This window comes from Carlito syrichta, unplaced genomic scaffold, assembly GCF_000164805.1.
Source record: "Carlito syrichta isolate Samal-C Ts95f unplaced genomic scaffold, Tarsius_syrichta-2.0.1 Scaffold126572, whole genome shotgun sequence".
Lineage (NCBI taxonomy): Eukaryota > Metazoa > Chordata > Mammalia > Primates > Tarsiidae > Carlito > Carlito syrichta.
The window spans coordinates 159,175-178,492 of record NW_007070668.1 but is presented as its reverse complement, the minus strand read 5'-3'; the positions used below and the strand labels follow the sequence as shown (position 1 = coordinate 178,492).

The window sequence follows — 19,318 nt, the reverse complement described above, 5'->3', positions numbered from 1 at the left end:
GGAGGAGGGAGAGAGAGGAGGGAGAGAAAAAGGGAAGGAGAGAAAGAGGGAAGGAGAGAAGGAGAAAGGAGGAGAGAGATGGAGGGAGAGAGAGAAGGAGAAAGGAAGGAAGAGAGGGAAGGAGGAACAGAGAGAAAAAAGGAAGTTTGTGCCTGGTAAATAACTGGTAGATAATGAGTATCAGCTGAATAAATGAATGAACACATGGACATTTAAGCAATAAATTATCTAGTTCTAATCATATGTGAAATTTTGAAAATTAAGCAACAAAAATTTCTGAAAATAACAGCATAGGAAAAAAAGTGCCGCTTGTTCAAAACCCAAAACATAATTTATAGTCAACCACTGGTTGGGATATAAGTCAATGCAACCTTTTGAGGGCATTTGGTAAGGTCCATCAAAATTCTAAATGTATATACCCTTTGACTCAGTAATTTTTATATTTGCATAATATTATACAGCACATATGTAAGGACATTCATACCTAAGCTCTATTCATAACAGCAAAATAAAAGCCTAATAAGAGTAAGAGATTAAAATCAGTTGTGATGAAACCATCAATGGAATATTTAGAACCTTCAAAAGAAGAAGGCTGCTCCTCAACTGCACTTCTTATACTAAATTTCAAAAGACATTACTCATCTGGAAGCTCCTATAAGAGCTACAGAATGACATAGGACAACATATACCAAAAGCAGTATTGGTTTTTGTGTGGCTGTTTCTTCTAAAGGCCTAAAGCAAAACATTAAAATGCAGCTCAAATAGGCCTGCAAAAGGCTAATTTATGTGGTCCAAGATATAACAAGTTTCTGGTGAGCTAATTTTCCAGAAGGATACAACTCTGAATATCCAGAAGAAATTCAACACATATACTGAAGTACTCACTATGCATCAGGGACCGTTCTAGTCACTAGGCCTACAACACGGAACATAAAGTCTCAGTCCTCATGGAGTTTACAGCCTAATGGAGATCAATAACAAGCAAATAAATCAAAAAGATCCTGCTACTTAGAAATAAAAGCAGTGCTGGGCTCAGTGGCTCAGCCTGTAATCCCACGCTTTGGAAGGCTGAGGTGAGTGGATTGCCTGAGCCCGTGGGTTCGAGACCCACCTGGGTAACTTGGCGAGACCTCATCTCCACAATAAATCAAAAATCAGCCAGGCATGGTAGCACGTGCCTGTAGTTCCAGCTACTTGGAAGGTTGAGGCAGAAGAATCGCCAGAGCCCAGCAGGTCGAGGCTGCGGTGGCCAGGAGCAGCCACTGCACTTCCAGTCTGGGTGACTGAGTGAGACTCCAACTCAAAAAAAAGAAAAAAAAAGAAAAGATATAAAAAGCAGTATAAAGGTATGCCTTTTACATAGAGGGCAGTAACATAGGAGCTCACCAATAATGTGACATTTGAGCATAAACCTGAAAAAGTTAGGAGTAAACTTTGGCATATATCTAAGGGAAGGGCAGCCCAAGTTTAAAGGCATGAAGCAAGCTTGTGCTTCAATTGGCATGTTTCAGGGACAGTAACAAGGCCAGTGGGACTATGTGGAAATAAGGGAGTGAGTGCCAAGAGATGAGATCAGAGAGGCAACCAAAAAAAAACCAACAAGTAGGACTCAGGCTTTTACTATGAGTGAGATGAGGAATCATTAGAAAGTGCTGAGCTCAGGACTGCTGGAATCTGACAGAACGTTTTAAAGGATACAAACAGCTACACAGAGATTAGACTATTAAGAGTAAAACCATGGATACTGGAGAACTAGTTGGGAGGCTTTTATAATAATTCAGGCAAGAAATGATGGTGGCCTGGACCAGGATGAGTGATGGAAGTGGTAGGAAGTCAGATTCTGGCTGTATTTTTAAGGGAACGCCAAGAAGATCTGCTGGTAATTCAATGTGGAAATAGGAAAAAGAACTCTGAAGATGACTCAATGTTTCTGGCATAAATAACTAGAAAGATGGAACTGGTACTTATCAAAAGGAAAAACTGGGATAAGCAGGTTTTAGTGGAAGAAGGGAGACTCAGGAGTCTTTAGATGGTCTTCTCTATCATGTCTCTGTAGACTTCTGACAGGAAATGAACAGCAGACAACTCTGCTCTTTTTCTAAGGTCTAAGAATTACTTACTTAAGGGGACAGCTATATGCTCTGAACACCAGATAAGTAGGTTCTATTGAAAAGTCGAAAAGCCTCATCTTCAAGGCCACTCATCTCTTCAGTACACACAGCTGAGAGAAGTGCCTAGAAATCAATATACTCTTCATCGGCACTTTTCTGCAGGTATGGTACTATCAAGGTGGTAAGAAATGAGAAGAGCTACAGATATTACACAGGATAAAAACATAACCAAGGACAGTTTTCATCTTTGGTCTTTCCCGTTACCTACATCTACAGCCCACCAAGTTTAAAAATTGAGACGTCAATTTAACTTCTTGGTTAAGTAAGAAGTTTTGAAAAACTAAAAAGCTATCCCATTAAGAACAGTATTACTATCTGAAAATTTACTGAGAAGTAATGCAAGAAGAAATCACTGTTAGTTTGAATCTTTTACAATCTCAGCAATGACAATCCAATCTTCAGAACATCAAAAGCAAGCATGCAGGTCTTGTAATTAATACAAGCAGGTAAAGAGAATAACATTAGTGGGCAAATCAATAAAATCTCTCAAATATTGTACATCTCTAATTTCAAATTTGTTATTCCCAAATATACTAATAATATTCTAGAAAGAAATTTGGGGGAGGAATTAATGAAGTTAAAATCAAGGCCCCAAAGTTACCCATTTCTTTTATAGAAAATAAATATGATGGTTTCTGACAGGAGTAGGGGGATACATTCTACAACATTAAAGACCTCAAGATATCAATTTTCACTGCATTATATATATATTCTTAAGGCAAAATAGTAAAAAAAAAAATAAAAAGGGGGCAGGGGGATGCTCAATCTGATTGAATGGAAATCGTCAACAGCAGGCCTGCCTTGGTGGCTACCTGTGCACAGGGATCATGCTGACTCATTGAGACTGCTGTCCTTACTATCATTTAAAGTAATTCTTATGTTCTGCTTCTGTGTCATAAACACCACCACTCATGAGTAGACAACCATCAGCACATTCCCAGTCCTTAACTCTCACTGGTTAAGTACCCTAGCAGAATGGAATGGATCCTAACAGAATACAGATTTAAGAAGTAAGTTTCCTAAGTGGAATACTAGAGTGAACATACAATGTGGGGGGAGGGGGGATCCTCTGCATCAGTCTTAAGAGTCAGTGTAGAACAATAAAAAGTTAACAGAGTAGAAGCCTCCCAATGAGAGATCTCTGGGTAGAATCTTGGCAACTTGTTAGCTTGAGAAAATACCTTTACCTCATGAGCTTGTTTCTAAAATGAAGACAATTTATTAGACAGATCAAGGTACTATATGTAAAACACTTAGCACACACCATCTGACACAGAGTAGTTCAATAAATAGAAAGTATTATTATTAAAATTAGGGGTAACGGTATTAGCAATAATAAGTACTCATTTGTCCATCTGCAAAAGAAGAAAGAATAACCTTGGTGCCCTCAAAAGAAAGCTGGCTTAATTTATTTTATTATCTTTTAATGCCTCCTTGAGAAAAACATAAATAGTGATCATATACTGTAATTTCATTGTATTTATTTCCATAAAATCAAAATGGCAAAATTGTATACTAAGCTAAAAATCTCTAGACAGATAATAAAAAGATAAAGAAACATAACCAAAAACACTTTTTAAAATAATAATGTAGGCCAGGCACAGTGGCTGAGCCTGTAATCCCAGCACTTTGGGAGCCCGAGGCGAAAGGATTGCCTGAGCCTAGGGGTTCGAGACCAGCCTGGGCAATTTGGTGAGACCTCGTTTCTACAATAAAATCACAAAAACTAGTCAGACATGTGTGTCTGTAGCTCCAGCTACTTGGAAGCCTGAGGCAGAAGGATCACCTAAGCAAAGCAGGTCGAGGCTGCAGTAGCCGTGAGCATGCCACTGCACTCCAACCTGGGCAACAAGAGTGAGACTCCAACTCAAATAATAATAATAATAATAATAATAAGTAAAATAAAATAAAATAAAAATGTAAAGAGTGAATATATGATTTAATGTTTTCAGTACACATAATTAGATAAAATATTTTCTAAAAAGGCAAAAATAAGTGAATAAAGATATCTTGATATTGACATAAATGTCTACTTTATTAATAAATTTTCAGACATACATACTGACAAAACTGATAAATTAACTGATAAAAGACCTTGCCCTCCAGAATATAAGCTCCATTAGTACATATAGACCACGTCTATCTTGTTTACTACGTTAGTCCTCGGTATACAACAGGGCCTCAATAAACATCTGCTTGGTGAACATGCCATAGATACTCCTAATCATAAATGCAAACATTCTTAAGTTCACAAAATACCACTATACTACAGTAAAGATTGGCATTTTGTTATTTTATGGGTCCAGAGCTCACTGCTTTAAAAAGTTAAATGGAGTTATAACTCCTGTTAAATTCAGAGATATTTCTAAAAATCAATACTTACAAATATCAATAAGCAAATACTGCTTTAGAAAACAGTAACAGGAATTCAACCTAAAGAAAAATAATCACCTGTGCAGAAATCAGAAACCACAATTCAATAAGTTAAAAAAACTTTAAATAGAATGAATTTGTTACCAAAAACACGAAATGCTATTTGAGAATATGTACGAAGACATATTACATCAGAGGATGGAATCCTCCTTAATACAACTCTCTCCTGGAATATCTGACTCAATTTTAAATAAATCAATATCTGACAGCTGTAGAAAAAAACAGGTTCCTTCTGAAAGCAACTAAAAAAACAACCAGAATAGAAAAAGATATCAGCTTTCCCTGTTAGAATCACATAAAAATAAAATAAATTATAGGATCAAAATTAAGTAAAAGAGTCACAAAATAGTTAAAGGTACAGAAAGAATAATTCCTGTAACTCAAGAACCTAATACAATATCAGTTATATATTACAATATATAATACAATATAGTTAGCACTCAATGAACAATTGGGGAGTAAAGGAAAAAAAATTTACTTTTTTTCTGAGCTCCTATAATGAAAGTTTTAAACTTTTATTATTTGCAGATAAAAAAAATTCCTAAATGAAAAAATAACAAAAAAAATTGGAAAAAGGTAAATAGTAGATGAAAAGCATATAAAATCTATTCATTTTATTTTAATTAACTGATATTAACTGATATATTTCCTTTTTTTAATTCCAAAAACAAAGTAAATATTTGTCTTACAAGTTAAATCCACAGCAATACTCTTTAATTGCAACACAGCAATAAAATCAGCTTTGCTTGCAAATAAAAACACAAAAATAACTCAAAATTTTAAAAACTACCTTTACTAAGTTTTTTTTAAATTGCATGCTTTACACTGGTATTCAAGAGGTTATAAACACAGCTTCTAAATTTATATAAGCCACATTAACAAAGTTATTCAAATTCTAGAATGGTAACAATCCATTTTCAGTCCGACCAGGAAAACTATCCTTAGACGGCAGACCTCGAGTTTTTCTTCTTTAGGACAAAGCTTCTATTCATTTCATAATTAAATTTGAAACATTTTATGTAAGAACTCACTAAGGACTATTCTCAAGCATGCAATGCCCTTTCAGGCCACAGAATAAAAATGGTTCTGAATATTAATTCATATGTGTCTTACCAAGACACAAAGGAAAATCTGTGACAACTGAACAATTATTTTTCACCTTACTGAAAAGGCATGTTTTAAAATTAAAAACCACGAACAAATCTATCTACAAAATAATTCATTTTTATATCAAACAGCTGCAGACCCTGTAATTGAAATAATGTATCTAAGGTTACAAATGAAAAGTGCTAAGTATCATTCTTGAAGTGACAGATTAAGTTCCTAATCCAGTTACAGTAATAGCCATATTTGTAGTTTAACATAAATTAAGACCTTAATTATATTTGTGACTATTTTAAACAAAATAACAAATTCCTTTGTACCTGTGAATGTAATTTATAGCAAAGCCAGGTTCATTTTCCAAACCAATCTATTTCACACTGCAGAAGTACTCTGGTATAATGGTATAATGTAATTCTTGTTGTAGAATGTTGGAAGGATAGATTCACTAAAAGCACAAAAGAAGTTTGAAGATAAATGAAGATGCTATTCATTCAGGGGTAATTTCATCTTAGAACTATATGAAAGATGTTTCACTCACACAAGGTAGCGTATGGTCTCAAATTTAAGTGTGTTTTCAGCTCAAACATAATCCTGCTAGATTGACTATGTTGATACTGCATATCTAATAAAGAATTCTAGCCTTTTTCTGTTTAAAAAATAGACTTTTTTCTCGACTTATTACAATGTATTGTTCCGTTTAACAGCAAATTTAAAATTCTGCTTGCTATAGACTTTTTAAACAAAAAAATATACAGTTGACATTCTAACTTGTAACTCTCAGAACTACAGGAATGTGAAATTTTGCTAAGTTAAATGCATATTTAAATTAGCAAAGCATTACCCTTTATTACCATTTTACATTATTTCACTAATTACTAAAAGTGACAACTGTAATAGTCACCTAATTCTATTATGAATATACCTCATCTCCACAAGTTCTACAAGATTAATTTAAATGTTTATACACACCATACCATTTACATGTTGGGGAACTAACAGTAGTAGAAGTTTTTTTTAAAAAATCTGTTAAATTGGTTACAATTTAAGTTCACAATTAGCTTTATAAAGATCCTATTTTACATATTTAAATAATCCCACGTGTTGCAGGCATTAATCACCAAAATACTTCAATACTTCTGGCATATAATGTCATATGAGACAATCTGAAGAATTTAAACTCAGTGATATCAAAGAAACATCTACAGTCTATGTTTTGCTTGTTTCAGAATACTGAAAAGGACTTTACAAGTCCCCATATCTAATAAGTGTTCACTATATTCAATTTACCTCATAGCTTTCCTTTCCTTCTCTTAACCCTGAAAGTGAATATAAAAGCCTTATTTTGGAGAGGATGACCAAAGTGAGGGATGTGCAAACTTTAAAACCTAAAATTTCATACTTGATGAGATTTTAAGAAAGGTATATCAACTTTTAAATGTTCATAAAATATACGATTCTTTATCAAAATATATCCACACGTCATCCTACTTGTAATTATATCAGGTTTAAACTGACATTTTAAACCTGCATATACCCAAGAAAGCTTGTTTAAAGCAAAATGTACTCAAACTGAAAATTCAAAATAATTTCCTCTATAATTCTAAAGGCAAGTTGTCTACTGTGGCCATTTGAATGACAAGTTTACAGCAGCTGCATTTTCATACTGACAATTATTTCTCCAATGCAATAATCAACTGCAATCTCAAAATAAAGCTAGATACTCCTCCCTCCTGCTCTTTTGCAAACACTACATTGGGATATTATCATTTAACCACTAATTAATACATCCACCTAGAAAGCATCATTTGCTAAGAGTATGAAAAGAAAAAGGGTCAGCTAAGTATCAGCAGATCTGACATGTTAGTGTTCATAGCTCATCATTAATGGGGCCTATAAAAATGCTGACTTTAAAAAAAAGATATAACATATTCAACTGAAAGAAAATCGTTCTTTTTCTCTGTTATCTTCCCTTCCACTTTTACAAATAAAATGTTAATTCTTAAAAAATAAGACATTTAATTTAAAGTAAAAAGCTTAGCCTAGGCAACATGAGACCTCGTCTCTACAGAAAATCAAAAAATTAGCCAGGTATGGTGGTTACTCAGGAAGCTGAAGTGAAAGAATACCCTGGCCCAGGAGGTCAAGGCTGCAGTGAGCCATGATCATGCCACCGTACTTCAGCCTGGACAACAGAGTGAGACCTTGACTCAAAAAATAAAATAAAACAAAAATAAAGTAAAAAGTAACATTAATTTTTCATGCTGCATTTTAATAATGACCATCAATTTGAGACACTCTCTAAAAAACAGATTAAAATGCTTATCTAAGTTAAGGCATGCAAAAAAGGAAAACCAGTTTCTTTTTAAATTGCCTTCACAAGATGCTAGAAAGTAACATTTTATTATATGAAGACATTCACAAAATATGCACATAAATCTTTGAAGTACAAAGAGGCACTAATTCTGCATTCAACACCATACTGCATTCCTGTTGCTTTCATTTTTTTCCAAAGAATTTTTCATTTATTACCTAACTTGAGCTTCCTAATAACACATAATAGAGGTAAGACTACCTTTGTACCGTTTCAAAGATTCAAAAGCTGAGACACGTTTATCTTTCATACCTTAAACTATAAATTATAAGATATAATTTGATAAGAAATAACAGAAATAATTTGTGATTAAATATTTACTTATTGGTGGGCAAAAAGTCAAAGATCTGTATTACTGGACTAGACATATATGCAACAAAGTATTATGTTTGTGGACTGTTGACCCAGACTCCCTGGGTTTGCATTCCAGCTCTACCAAGTACTTCTTATGTAACTACTGTGAGACCACTGTTTAAGCTGTCTTCCTTTTCTAATTTGTAGGGAAATGAGAATAATAGTAGTATCAACCTCACAGCGTTGCTGGTTGAAAGGATTATCTATGATGCCTACCTCATATAGCACCCACCTCAAACAGTTATTACAAGGATTCAAGTTATCATATCAGAACTAAGTGCTCAGCACAGTGGCAAGCACATGTGGCACTCAACCAATGCTATTGTTTTCTGTTTAACTCCACAATTTGTGGGCTCTATGAACAAGAGCAGAGCATCTTTGATCTTCAACTCCACATCTTTAAAATGAGGATAAAAAATGTACCCTGCACTAGGGTCATAGGAAGAATTGAATGTAATATTCTACATAAAAGCTCTCAGTAGAATGTTTCATATGGCAACAACAGTCAATACATATTCAATTTTATAACAAATCTTATTCAGTATAATTAAAATAACAATGTTTGAATTAAAGCATTCAATGTTAACTTTTTAAAAAAGAATGATCACAAAATTATTACTAATACACAGATGCAAATATGTCCAAAAAAATTCATACACATAACATTTATTTTCAATTACTTTGGTGATTTAGGCATTATCAAGTGTACAACCTTCTACTCCTCTTATTGTCATGGATTACATGTATTTGTGTCAAATAACAGGGGAGAAGGAAATAATAACAGTACACCAGGTACTTTTCTAAGTGTTTTACATTATGTTAACATATTCATTTCTAGGCTACCAAAAAACTTTAACATATTCAATCCTCACAGAAACCCAATAGGATAGCTTCTATTTATACCTCTAGCTTACAGATGAGCAAATTTGAAACAAAGAGTTTTATTTAAGGTACGCTGTATTTGAAATAGAGACCAATTGCAATCTCCTGTAAAGGACAGCATATAATATATCAGTAGACATAAACTTCTTAAATAAAATAAAACATTTTATTTCTGAAAACTTGGAGAGTTCATACAGATTTGCTCAACTGTAATTCTAAACCTTCACAGTCTTAATACAAAAGCTACTACTGAGCATTTAAAATGTGATATGTACTATAAGTGTAAAATACATTTCAGATTTTAAATTCAATATGAAAAACATACAATATCCCATTAATAAGTTATGTATTGATTAAATGTTAAAATGATAATATTTAGATATGCTGTGTCAAATAAGATGTATTATTAAAATTAACTTCACCTGTTTCTTTTTACTTTTTTAAATTATCCTACTAGAAAATTTTAAATTACATATGTGGCCAACATTATACATCCATTGCACAGATGGTTTAGGTTTAGGAGTAACAGAGACTACTAACAGAGAATTATTATCAAAGTCCTTTTTCCAATCAATATAAGCTTAAGTCCTTCAAAGTTGGAGTAATATAAAATGGAAGATCTCTCTCTCTCTCTCTCTCTCTCTCTCTCTCTCTCTCTCTGCATACGTGTGTATGTAATACTGCACACAAACAATTCATTGGACCAGAGTACATGCTACACTAATACTTCACTATACTCAACACAGAAAATTATTTCATTGTCAGGCAAACACTTCAGGTAATACCAATACGTTGCAGATGAGAGACACGAAGCAAATATAAGGGGGGAAAAAGTTACAGGAAAAAGAACTTATTTTTCTTTTAAAATGAAATCATAAAAGTTCCTTTAATCCAAAAAGATCTAACTAGTTAGCTTCAGGGGTATAAAAAATACCAATGTGGTAAGTAAAACGTAAATTTCCTGATGTCTTGACTGGCAGACTATTAAAATATCTGTATTTTAATAGAGATATTTGACATCTGATTTGACATCTGGTATCTTCTAGAAAACGTCCACTTTATGGATACCTGTCACACTGTTTTAATCAATTTTATACATTGAATGTGAAGCCTCTAACTGATTCTTCTAAATGGAAGCTGGTCCGCTATACAAAAGAAAATTACTCCATGAAGTTTACATCAGATATCTAGAGAAGTCACATTTATAGTCATGGCTACTATCAGCTGTCAAGTCAAAGAATATTGAAGAAAACCAAGAATTTTTAATATATGCTGCTTAATTTATCATCTAAGTGACATATGTAGGATAAAAATTGAAATGGTTAAGCAAAATTATACATTTTAAAAAGTCCTTTCTTCTGGTTTTGTTTTTCATTTTAACTATGATTTGGAAAATTACAGTGAGAAAGCAAGTCGATAGAAACCATAAAAACAGAATTGATAAGTGAAATATACCCTAAGATTTCTCTTTTCTTTCCTTCCCCAAATGACTTAAAATGTTAATTTTTAAAAAGTAGTAATATACTGATACCTTGGTTTGTACTGAAAACCGGCTAAACCATCTATTCCAGGGTTTCTCAATCTTGTCATATCTATTTACATTTGGGGATGGATAATTCTTTGTTATGGAGGAATTGTCCTGTGCACTGTCTGGCATCTACCCAGTAAATGACAATACCACCTCTCTATCAACAGTTCTGAAAATCATAAACACCTAAACATTGTCAAATGTCCCGGGTGGAGGGTTGTAAAGATCTTCCCAGTTGAAAATCACTGATCTATTCCTACCCCAAATACCTTCCTATTTTATTAAAATTACTTCAGTACTTCCTAAACTACTATTATTTAGTTTTAGGGGCTCTTCCTAGGGGAGATCAGTAAACCTACTGAAACCATAAGCAGAATAGCCTGAGTGTGCTTTTACTTTTGGGTGTACACTGGAATGTTTTCTGGAAAAATGTTCTATAGCTTTTCTCAGATCCTGAAAGCTATCTACAAAAAAGGCAATTTTAAAAGGGTTAAGAATCAATGCTTCAACAAAAATATTCACGGTGCCTTGAATCCATCTTTCCAAAAATATAAAGATTGAAAATACCATTTTATACACAGTAAATAACTTAATGTACTGTTTGCTATCAGACAATACCGCTTTCACCACACTTATAAACCATTCACACAACAAACATTTACTGGGTACATTCCACACACTTGGTGCTATTAGCATTTGAAAATTAATCTTAAATTCCCTCTCCCTCACAAAAAAATATAGTAGTATAAAGTTCATATGGCTCATGACCAAGAATTTCTGTATATCAAAAGTTAACATTTAAAAAGAAAACTGGCTATAATAGTAGTATCTAAAGACAAAATAAAGGTAAATATATATGCATAATTTATATTCTTGGTAAAAGATATAAAATATATCCTAAAGAAGTAAACTTAAAGATATTTATAGATAGTCACACTAGTAAATTCTTGTCCATGCACATTTCTTTCTATCTTTTCCTTCCTTTCCCTCCTTAATCAAAATAAAGATATACTGACATTATTATTAAGCCCAGAGGATATTAGGTTGAATAAAAAATATAAATGAGCCAGGCACAGTGGCTCACACCTGTAATCCCAGCACTCTGCAAGAAGGTCAGAAGATTGCCTGAGCACAGGGGTTGAGAGTAGCCTGGGCAACTTGGTGAGACTTCATCTCTACAATAAAGCAAAATATTAGCCAGGCATGGTAGCACATGTCTGTGGTTCCAGCTACTTGGAAGGCGGAGGCGGAAGGATTTCCTGAGCCCAGCAGGTTGAGGCTGTGGTAGCTGTGAGCATATTACTGCATTCCTGCCTGGGCAACAGAGCAAGACTCTGACAAACAAACAAACGAACAAATAAACAAATAAATAAATGAAATGACCTAAATTTAAGTGCTTAGCATTATGCCAAGAACACAACAAAAGTTCAATAAACAGTTCCTTTCTTTCCCTTTCTATTCTCAAAAAGCTCAGTTTCACCTCCAGCAAATATCACGTTTTGATTTCTCTTCTAAGTTATCTTCCAGGTGCTACATAATAAAATCTTCTCTGTGATTCAAACTACATAAACTAAGTAAACAGCAGCTAAATATGTAAAACTACATAACTAAGTAAACAGCAGCTAAATATGTAAAAATGTTGAATAACTATATTATCATTCCATAACCTATATAACATTTCTGGCATTTTGTTTGTTTGGTTGGTTTTTTTAAGCAAACCATCCCCAAATATCCTGTTCTTCTTACAATGCTGTCTAAAATTTACTGGGTCACTAATCTTTTTTGGATTATACAACTAGGATAGCTACTGCATTGTACAAATGGTTTTGGGGATAATAAACACTCATGTTATCAACAAATACATAAGGAATAGTTAGAGAGGAACATGGGTACTTCAACATTACTAAATGGATTAAGGCTAGAATTAGAGTAATGAGCAAAGTGATACTTTAAAATATGTAATAAATCATTACAAATAAATTACAAAATAATTCTGAAATTCCAGAAATGAAGACATCACCCCAAATAATCAATACCATCATATCTAGTCAAAAGCAAAACCTAGCACATAAAAGAGATTTCTAAAAGAAGAATGAATGATTTTTATGTTTATTTTTTATACTATTAGTTGAATAATATTAACAATAAAATTATACTTCACAGAGAAGCAGTGTTAAACTGATCATGGTAAATCACACAGGAAAGTTCTAAACATATAGCATCGAACTTGTGGAAAGGGAAAAATATAATTGCAACTCAAAATAATGTAAGCCACCTAGGGGGTAAAAAAAATATTACATTATTTGCATATTTACCTGCACAGCAAGAGAAGCTGCATTGTCAGAAAGTAAAATTTGCTCCCCTGTAGAAGTACAATGAAAAATAACTGTTAAGTAGAATATATTTTTATTTTAAAAAATGATTTCTATTTTTAAAAAGGTATAGCTCCCCTGTAGAAGTACAATGAAAAATAACTGTTAAGTAGAATATATTTTTATTTTAAAAAATGATTTCTATTTTTAAAAAGGTATAGCCTACCACTAAAGTAATTATAAAATTCTATAATAATGCTGTTGTGCAATTATAATTTTGATTGAATTATCATAGTTTGTAAATACTGATAACACAGGACTGGTTACTCTAAAAGCATTTGATCATTTACTGAATTTTATCAGTAAATGATCAGCAATATGTAATTAAAATTGCTCACTTAAAATCAAATTCATTTTTCAAGTTTTCAAGAAATATTTACCTTCTTTTCATTAAAATTAAGCAAAATAGTATGCTCAAATCCCTCTAGTTAAAAGTAAAAGCATTCACAATCATACAAAACCAGCTTGCAGTTAATATTGCACAGTGCGTCTAGATCTGTCACACAAAAGAAAGATGACAAGTTCGCTGCAATAAAAATTCCATGCTTAGAAGACTAGGGCCGCTGCCTATTAGTCTTCATTACTTTGCAGTCTTCTGACAACTGTAGCAGGCTGCTGAGCCCCAAATGGGGTCCATAATGTGATCTGATGATATATGAAGAGCTGCTAAAGGGAGGCTGAACCATCCTAGCCTATACATTTTAACAGTTCCTTTTTACTGAGAGCCCACTTTACCACAGGACTTCAGAAATCTGCTGTCTCAGCTATTGGTGCAGTAAATCTGCCAAATGCTCCTGCAACCACATCATTTTACACTGCCTACAGCAGCCAATATAATGAGTCAATAATAAACTAAGGACCTTATAGGCCATGAATAGTTGGTTTACACTGGCAGATACAAGTTTGGGTAAAACCTCCTAGACAAATTATACAAGTGAATAATCCCTTCTTTATGTTTTATGCTCTCTTTGCAGTAAACTATATTACTGAGGGTTTATTTGGTAATAAATATATTTTGTAACAAAGCCATTTTTAATTGTGAACATGAACCTACCTTTCAATTGCTGATATAATGTAGCATTTTCAGGCCAAGGTTCTGTAGCTGTGGAAACAAGGCAGTGATAATTAGGTACATAGGGCAAAAGTGTATCAGTAACCAACCAAAGTAACAAGCATGTACGTAGGCCTAGAGCATTTAAAGTCACTTGCAAACACTGCCTTAAATACAGCAACTAATCACACTATCTTAGATTCTATGGCAACCTGTTTAAATAAGTTAGATAACTTGCTGTAAATGAAAATTTGGTTTATTGTTTGGTGTTTTTTTTTATGAGAAGGAGGAAGATACCTTACCAATCAAAAATGAGAATTTAAAAACACAATAGCCTATATGCTAGGATGTTTTTTGGCTTCTTTTAAACACAGACATATCTAAAATGTTACTCATACATATAAAAAGATACTTATGTTTGATTCACTACAAAAAGAATAAACAATATTCATAATGTTTTACTGTTAACTTTTAACAAAGTAAAATTTCAGGCAAGATTATATGAAAGAAACAAATATATCTGTATCAGGTTGTCTATCTTTCCTTACAAGCTGGTGATATTTTAAAATGCAGAGGAATCCTGTTGTATTATTCTAAAACATTTCATTGTCTTGACCCTACCATCACTACCACACAAAAACAATTAAGGCAAAGTTGTATAATGAAGCATTAAGTACCTAAAACATGAAATAAAGTCAGTAAAGCTAATTTTAGGCCTGAAGTGAATAAAGCCTGAACTTTGACCCTCAATCTCTCATCAAGAGAAGACTCCAGCTACAAAGATAATATTAGCAATCTACCAGTGCTTGAAAAAAGAACTAGATTTGAATTTTGTCTAATCAACTGCACCTAAGAAGCAATGGCTTCACTGACAGGATATCCCTGGGTATGGGGGTATTATTTGGATCCTTCATTATAAAAGCCATAAAACATCAGAATCACCAATTCTAACACAATAACTATATTTGCTCTCAGCAAAAAAGTAAATTAAATATACGAGATTTAATAATAATTGATCTTTTTCGTATTGTGTTTATACTAATCCGGTCTCAGTGACATAGCAACAAATAACTCTGAATATATAATTCTGGTTGACTTTTTAAAAGAAATTTATACATATGAAATACTTATTTTTTAAGATGATCATTTTAAATGTACTAAAACAGTCCCCAGGCTGGGGAAAGGAATACCTTAATTTGTTTTGATTTAAGCTTTAGAATAAAAAGAAAAACACTATGATTACAAATTACAAATGTTACTTTTAGGTTTGGTTTGGTTTTGGCTACACAAAATTAAACCCATGCTAAGGGATAATACCATAAAATCATCAAGTAAATACACAGTTTTGTATGTTGCTATCCACAATATCACATATACATATAAGAGCTACTGAATTTCAATGCATATAACAAAAAGGTAATTAAATGAAATATTATATTTTACTATAAACTTTTTAACAGAGTAAAATTTCAATAAAAAGCTAATTACTCTGTATAACACATTTTTATTTTTATTTATTTATTTTTTTGAGTTGGAGTCTCACTCCGTCGCCCAGACTGGAGTGCAGTGGCATGCTCCCAGTCACCACAGCCTCGACCTGCTGGGCTCTGGTGATCTTTCCGCCTCAGCCTTCCAAGAAGCCAGAATTACAGGCGTGCGCTACCATGCCTGGCTAATTTTTGATTTATTGGAGAGATGAGGTCTCACTAAGTTGCCCAGGCAGGTCTCAAACCCTCAGGCAGGTCTCGAACCCTCAGGCTCAGGCAATCCACTCACCTTGGCCTCCCAAAGCGCTGGGATTACAGGCTGAGCTACTGAGCCTGGCCAATAACACATTTTTAAAAATAAAAGTCAGGGAAACAAAAACAAGCTGACATCAGCAAATTAATCAAAAATAACCTTTCAGAATAAACTGTATGGTTAGCATACCTACAATGTTTACATCTATACTAGAAACAATACAATGAGTTCATTCATTACAAGATCCTAAATCATCAAAAATTCAATTGTATGCATTACAGTAATCTTACTGGCAGTAAAACACAAATAAAATTCACACAAATTTCAAAGAACAAACACTGAAACAGTTCTTTAGAGGCACAGATTTGTTATATGCATCTATGTATCCCACACTGTACTATGTCTTGCATACAGTTGATGTTCATTAATTGTGTGTGGAAAGAAAGAAAAGGGATACTGAATTAAACCTATCATCTAATTCCCTAGGAATTCTGGTTAATCAAAGTTTTACTGAACTTAATATTATCATGTATGTTAAAGTAATAGGATGCTCTAATTAAATATTCTGGTAATTTTAACATTTGGTTAGCTATTTTGTGTATATACTAGACATGCATTACAAAATTTTAAAACAATGAAATAACATACATTTAGTATTAAATATATGCTGAATATAATTTAACAATTATCTAATAAATCAAAAGCAAATTCACTACTCTGGAACATAACAGAGTTCTTATATGATCAGCAAATTATGTGGTCAGTAATTTCAGTTAAAAGTTAACTCATCATAACCTCCATTGATTCTCCAGTTCTGATCCAATAGACATATGTAAAAGTAATAGAAAGTTTGCAACATATTACCTGACTGCAAATAAGACTAAAGAAGTTGCCTACAAATTCCAAAAGCTCTATTATTAAGAACCTAGGCCAGGCTTAGTGGCTCAGCCTATAATTCCAGCACTTTGGGAGGCCAAGACGAGTGGATTATCTGAGTCAGCAGATTTGAGATCAGCCTGGGCAACTTGGCAAGACCACATCTCTACAATAAATAAATAAATAAAATAATAAATAAATAAATTTATTTTTAAAATGGCTGGGCTTGGTGGCTCAGTCTGTAATTCCAGCATTTTAGGAGGCTGAGGCAAGTGGATTGCCTGAGCCCGAGGGTTCAAGACCAGCCTGGGCAACTTGGCGAGGACCTCATCTCTACAATAAATTTTAAAAATTAGCTGGGTATAGTAGCATGTACCCATAGTTACAGCTACTTGGAAGGCTGAGGTGGAAGGATCGCTGGAGCCAGGCAGGCCGACACTGGGGTGGCCATGAGTGTGCATGCCACTGCACCCCAGCCTGGGAGAAGGAGTGAGACACCAACTCAAAAAAAAAAAAGAACCTAAAGCTGGAAACGGGTGAAAAGGGTCAATGGTTTTTGCTCAATCTAAGATAAAAACTGTTTCGATTTAGAAATTATTACTGAAAATAAATTTCACAAAGTAACCTACCAAAACATCTGGTGTCTTTTGTTTTTGTTTTGTTTTCACAAATAGAACATATCATTTAAAAAGAGGCGGCAAGCCGGGCTCGGTGGCTCAGTCTGTAATCCCACGCCTTTGGGAGGCTGAGGTGAGTGGATTGCCTGAGCCCGCGGGTTCGAGACCCGCTGGGCAGCAAGACCTCATCTCTACAATAAATCAAAAAATCAGCCAGGCGTGGTAGCGCATGCCTGTAATTCCGGCTACTCGGAAGGCTGAGGCGGAAGGATCGCCGGAGCCCAGCAGGTCGAGGCTGCGGTGGCCGGCAGCAGCTACTGCACTCCAGTCTGGGCGACAGAGTGAGACTCCAACTCAAAAAAATAAATAAATAAATAAATAATTATAAAATAAAAAGAGGCAGCAAGTAGACTGTTATCAACCTTTCTAGCCATGTTATTTTACTAGATAGGATTGCAGTGTGTCATAGATTAGTGAACAAGAAATGGTAGAGAATGCAGGGAATGACCAGCTGCCTATCTCACCCATGAGCAGCTCAGAGTATACAAACATCACTGATTTAAGTGCATCAGCTGTGTGACCTAGCTTAGATAATTACATGTAAAGCATTACATGGGAGAAGAAATTGCTAGCATATTATTCCATAAGAGTGCCAAAAGTGAAAACCCTAAACTGGGTGACACAGCAGTAGGTATCTATAAATCAATCATGCAGGGAATCACGCTAGAAATGAGTTCTAAAACCATCTTCATAAGTAAGTCCATGAATCACGAACATTGTTATCTACATGTTACAAAATACAAAGTCTATTTATTTCTTGGTTTGGGGATACCTATTATGCAAAAGGCAAAGTCCAAAAACGACAATTTCTCCACTCTTCTCTTTCCCAAAGTCAGGCAAATCAATATCTACCCCTTGCTCCTCAGTGTGTGCAAAAGAGAGGGAGATTAAGAATTTAAAATCATGGTGCTGACAATATAAAATTTTTAAATGTAGCATTTAAAAAGACAGGTTAATCTAAAACAATAATAAAACATGTTCACCTTTTACTAATTGGTCTTCAGTTGACCTGAAGTATTTTGGACCACAAAGTACTTCAATAGGAAATACAACTTCATTTCTTGTTTACTATTTCCAGTTTCTACAACCAAAAGCACTCCCTGATGTGAAGTGCCATTTTAAATATGCTTTGGGGAACGGTCGGCCTTAGAATGAATATAGGCAAGACTAAAAGTTTCAAAAAGGAGGAAAGGAGGCTGGTAAAAAATGGAGGCTGAGGAAGAAAGTTATCCAATGCTGTCCAAGTGTAAGTTACTGGTATTAGCAGCATATCAAAAGTAAACTTTATGCTTAAGACATATCAATAGTATGTGTGGTTCTTGGAATAAAGACAGAATCCTCTACATGGCCTACAGGTTCTACTTGGCCTCTCAAGTCACCCTCTCTACTCATCACATACATTCCTCACTCTCTGTACTCTGGACACCCTGGCCCCTTCATTCAGTTTTTGAATGCACCACTCTCCTTCCTGCTGTTTTCCCTGCCTGGGACAATCTTCACCTCCTATTGTGTCACCACTTCGCAGCTCAAACATCACTTCCTCAGAGCCAGGTTCATGGGCATGCAACCTGTGCAGATGCATACAGCCTGCACTCAGAAGGCCCCATATTTAGTTTAATGTTCCGCTGCCTCAGTCTTGAAAGTCTTGATAATTTTTAACATTTCATTTTGCACTGAGCTCTACAAAGTACGTAGCCAGTCCTATCTATTCCCAGGGTAGTCTTCACTGATCTCCCTGAATAGTTTAAAAACTATTTCC

General features: G+C 34.1%; 1 protein-coding gene across 6 annotated transcripts in view; it reads right to left on the bottom strand.

Annotated features, from left to right (window-relative positions):
* Positions 1–19,318, bottom strand: part of MTX2 (metaxin 2) — a 62,840-nt gene that overhangs the window by 19,672 nt on the left and 23,850 nt on the right. For 5 of the 6 annotated variants that reach the window (XM_021707880.1, XM_021707879.1, XM_008048741.2 and 2 more), the window contains exons 2-3: positions 14,270–14,317; positions 13,159–13,205 (exon numbers count right to left, since the gene is read on the bottom strand). In XM_021707880.1, coding sequence (XP_021563555.1) covers positions 13,159–13,205; positions 14,270–14,317 — 95 coding nt within the window. Of the gene's footprint in view, positions 1–6,028; positions 6,154–13,158; positions 13,206–14,269; positions 14,318–19,318 lie in introns of all 6 variants that reach the window. The other variant, XM_008048744.2, reaches the window with a different exon arrangement.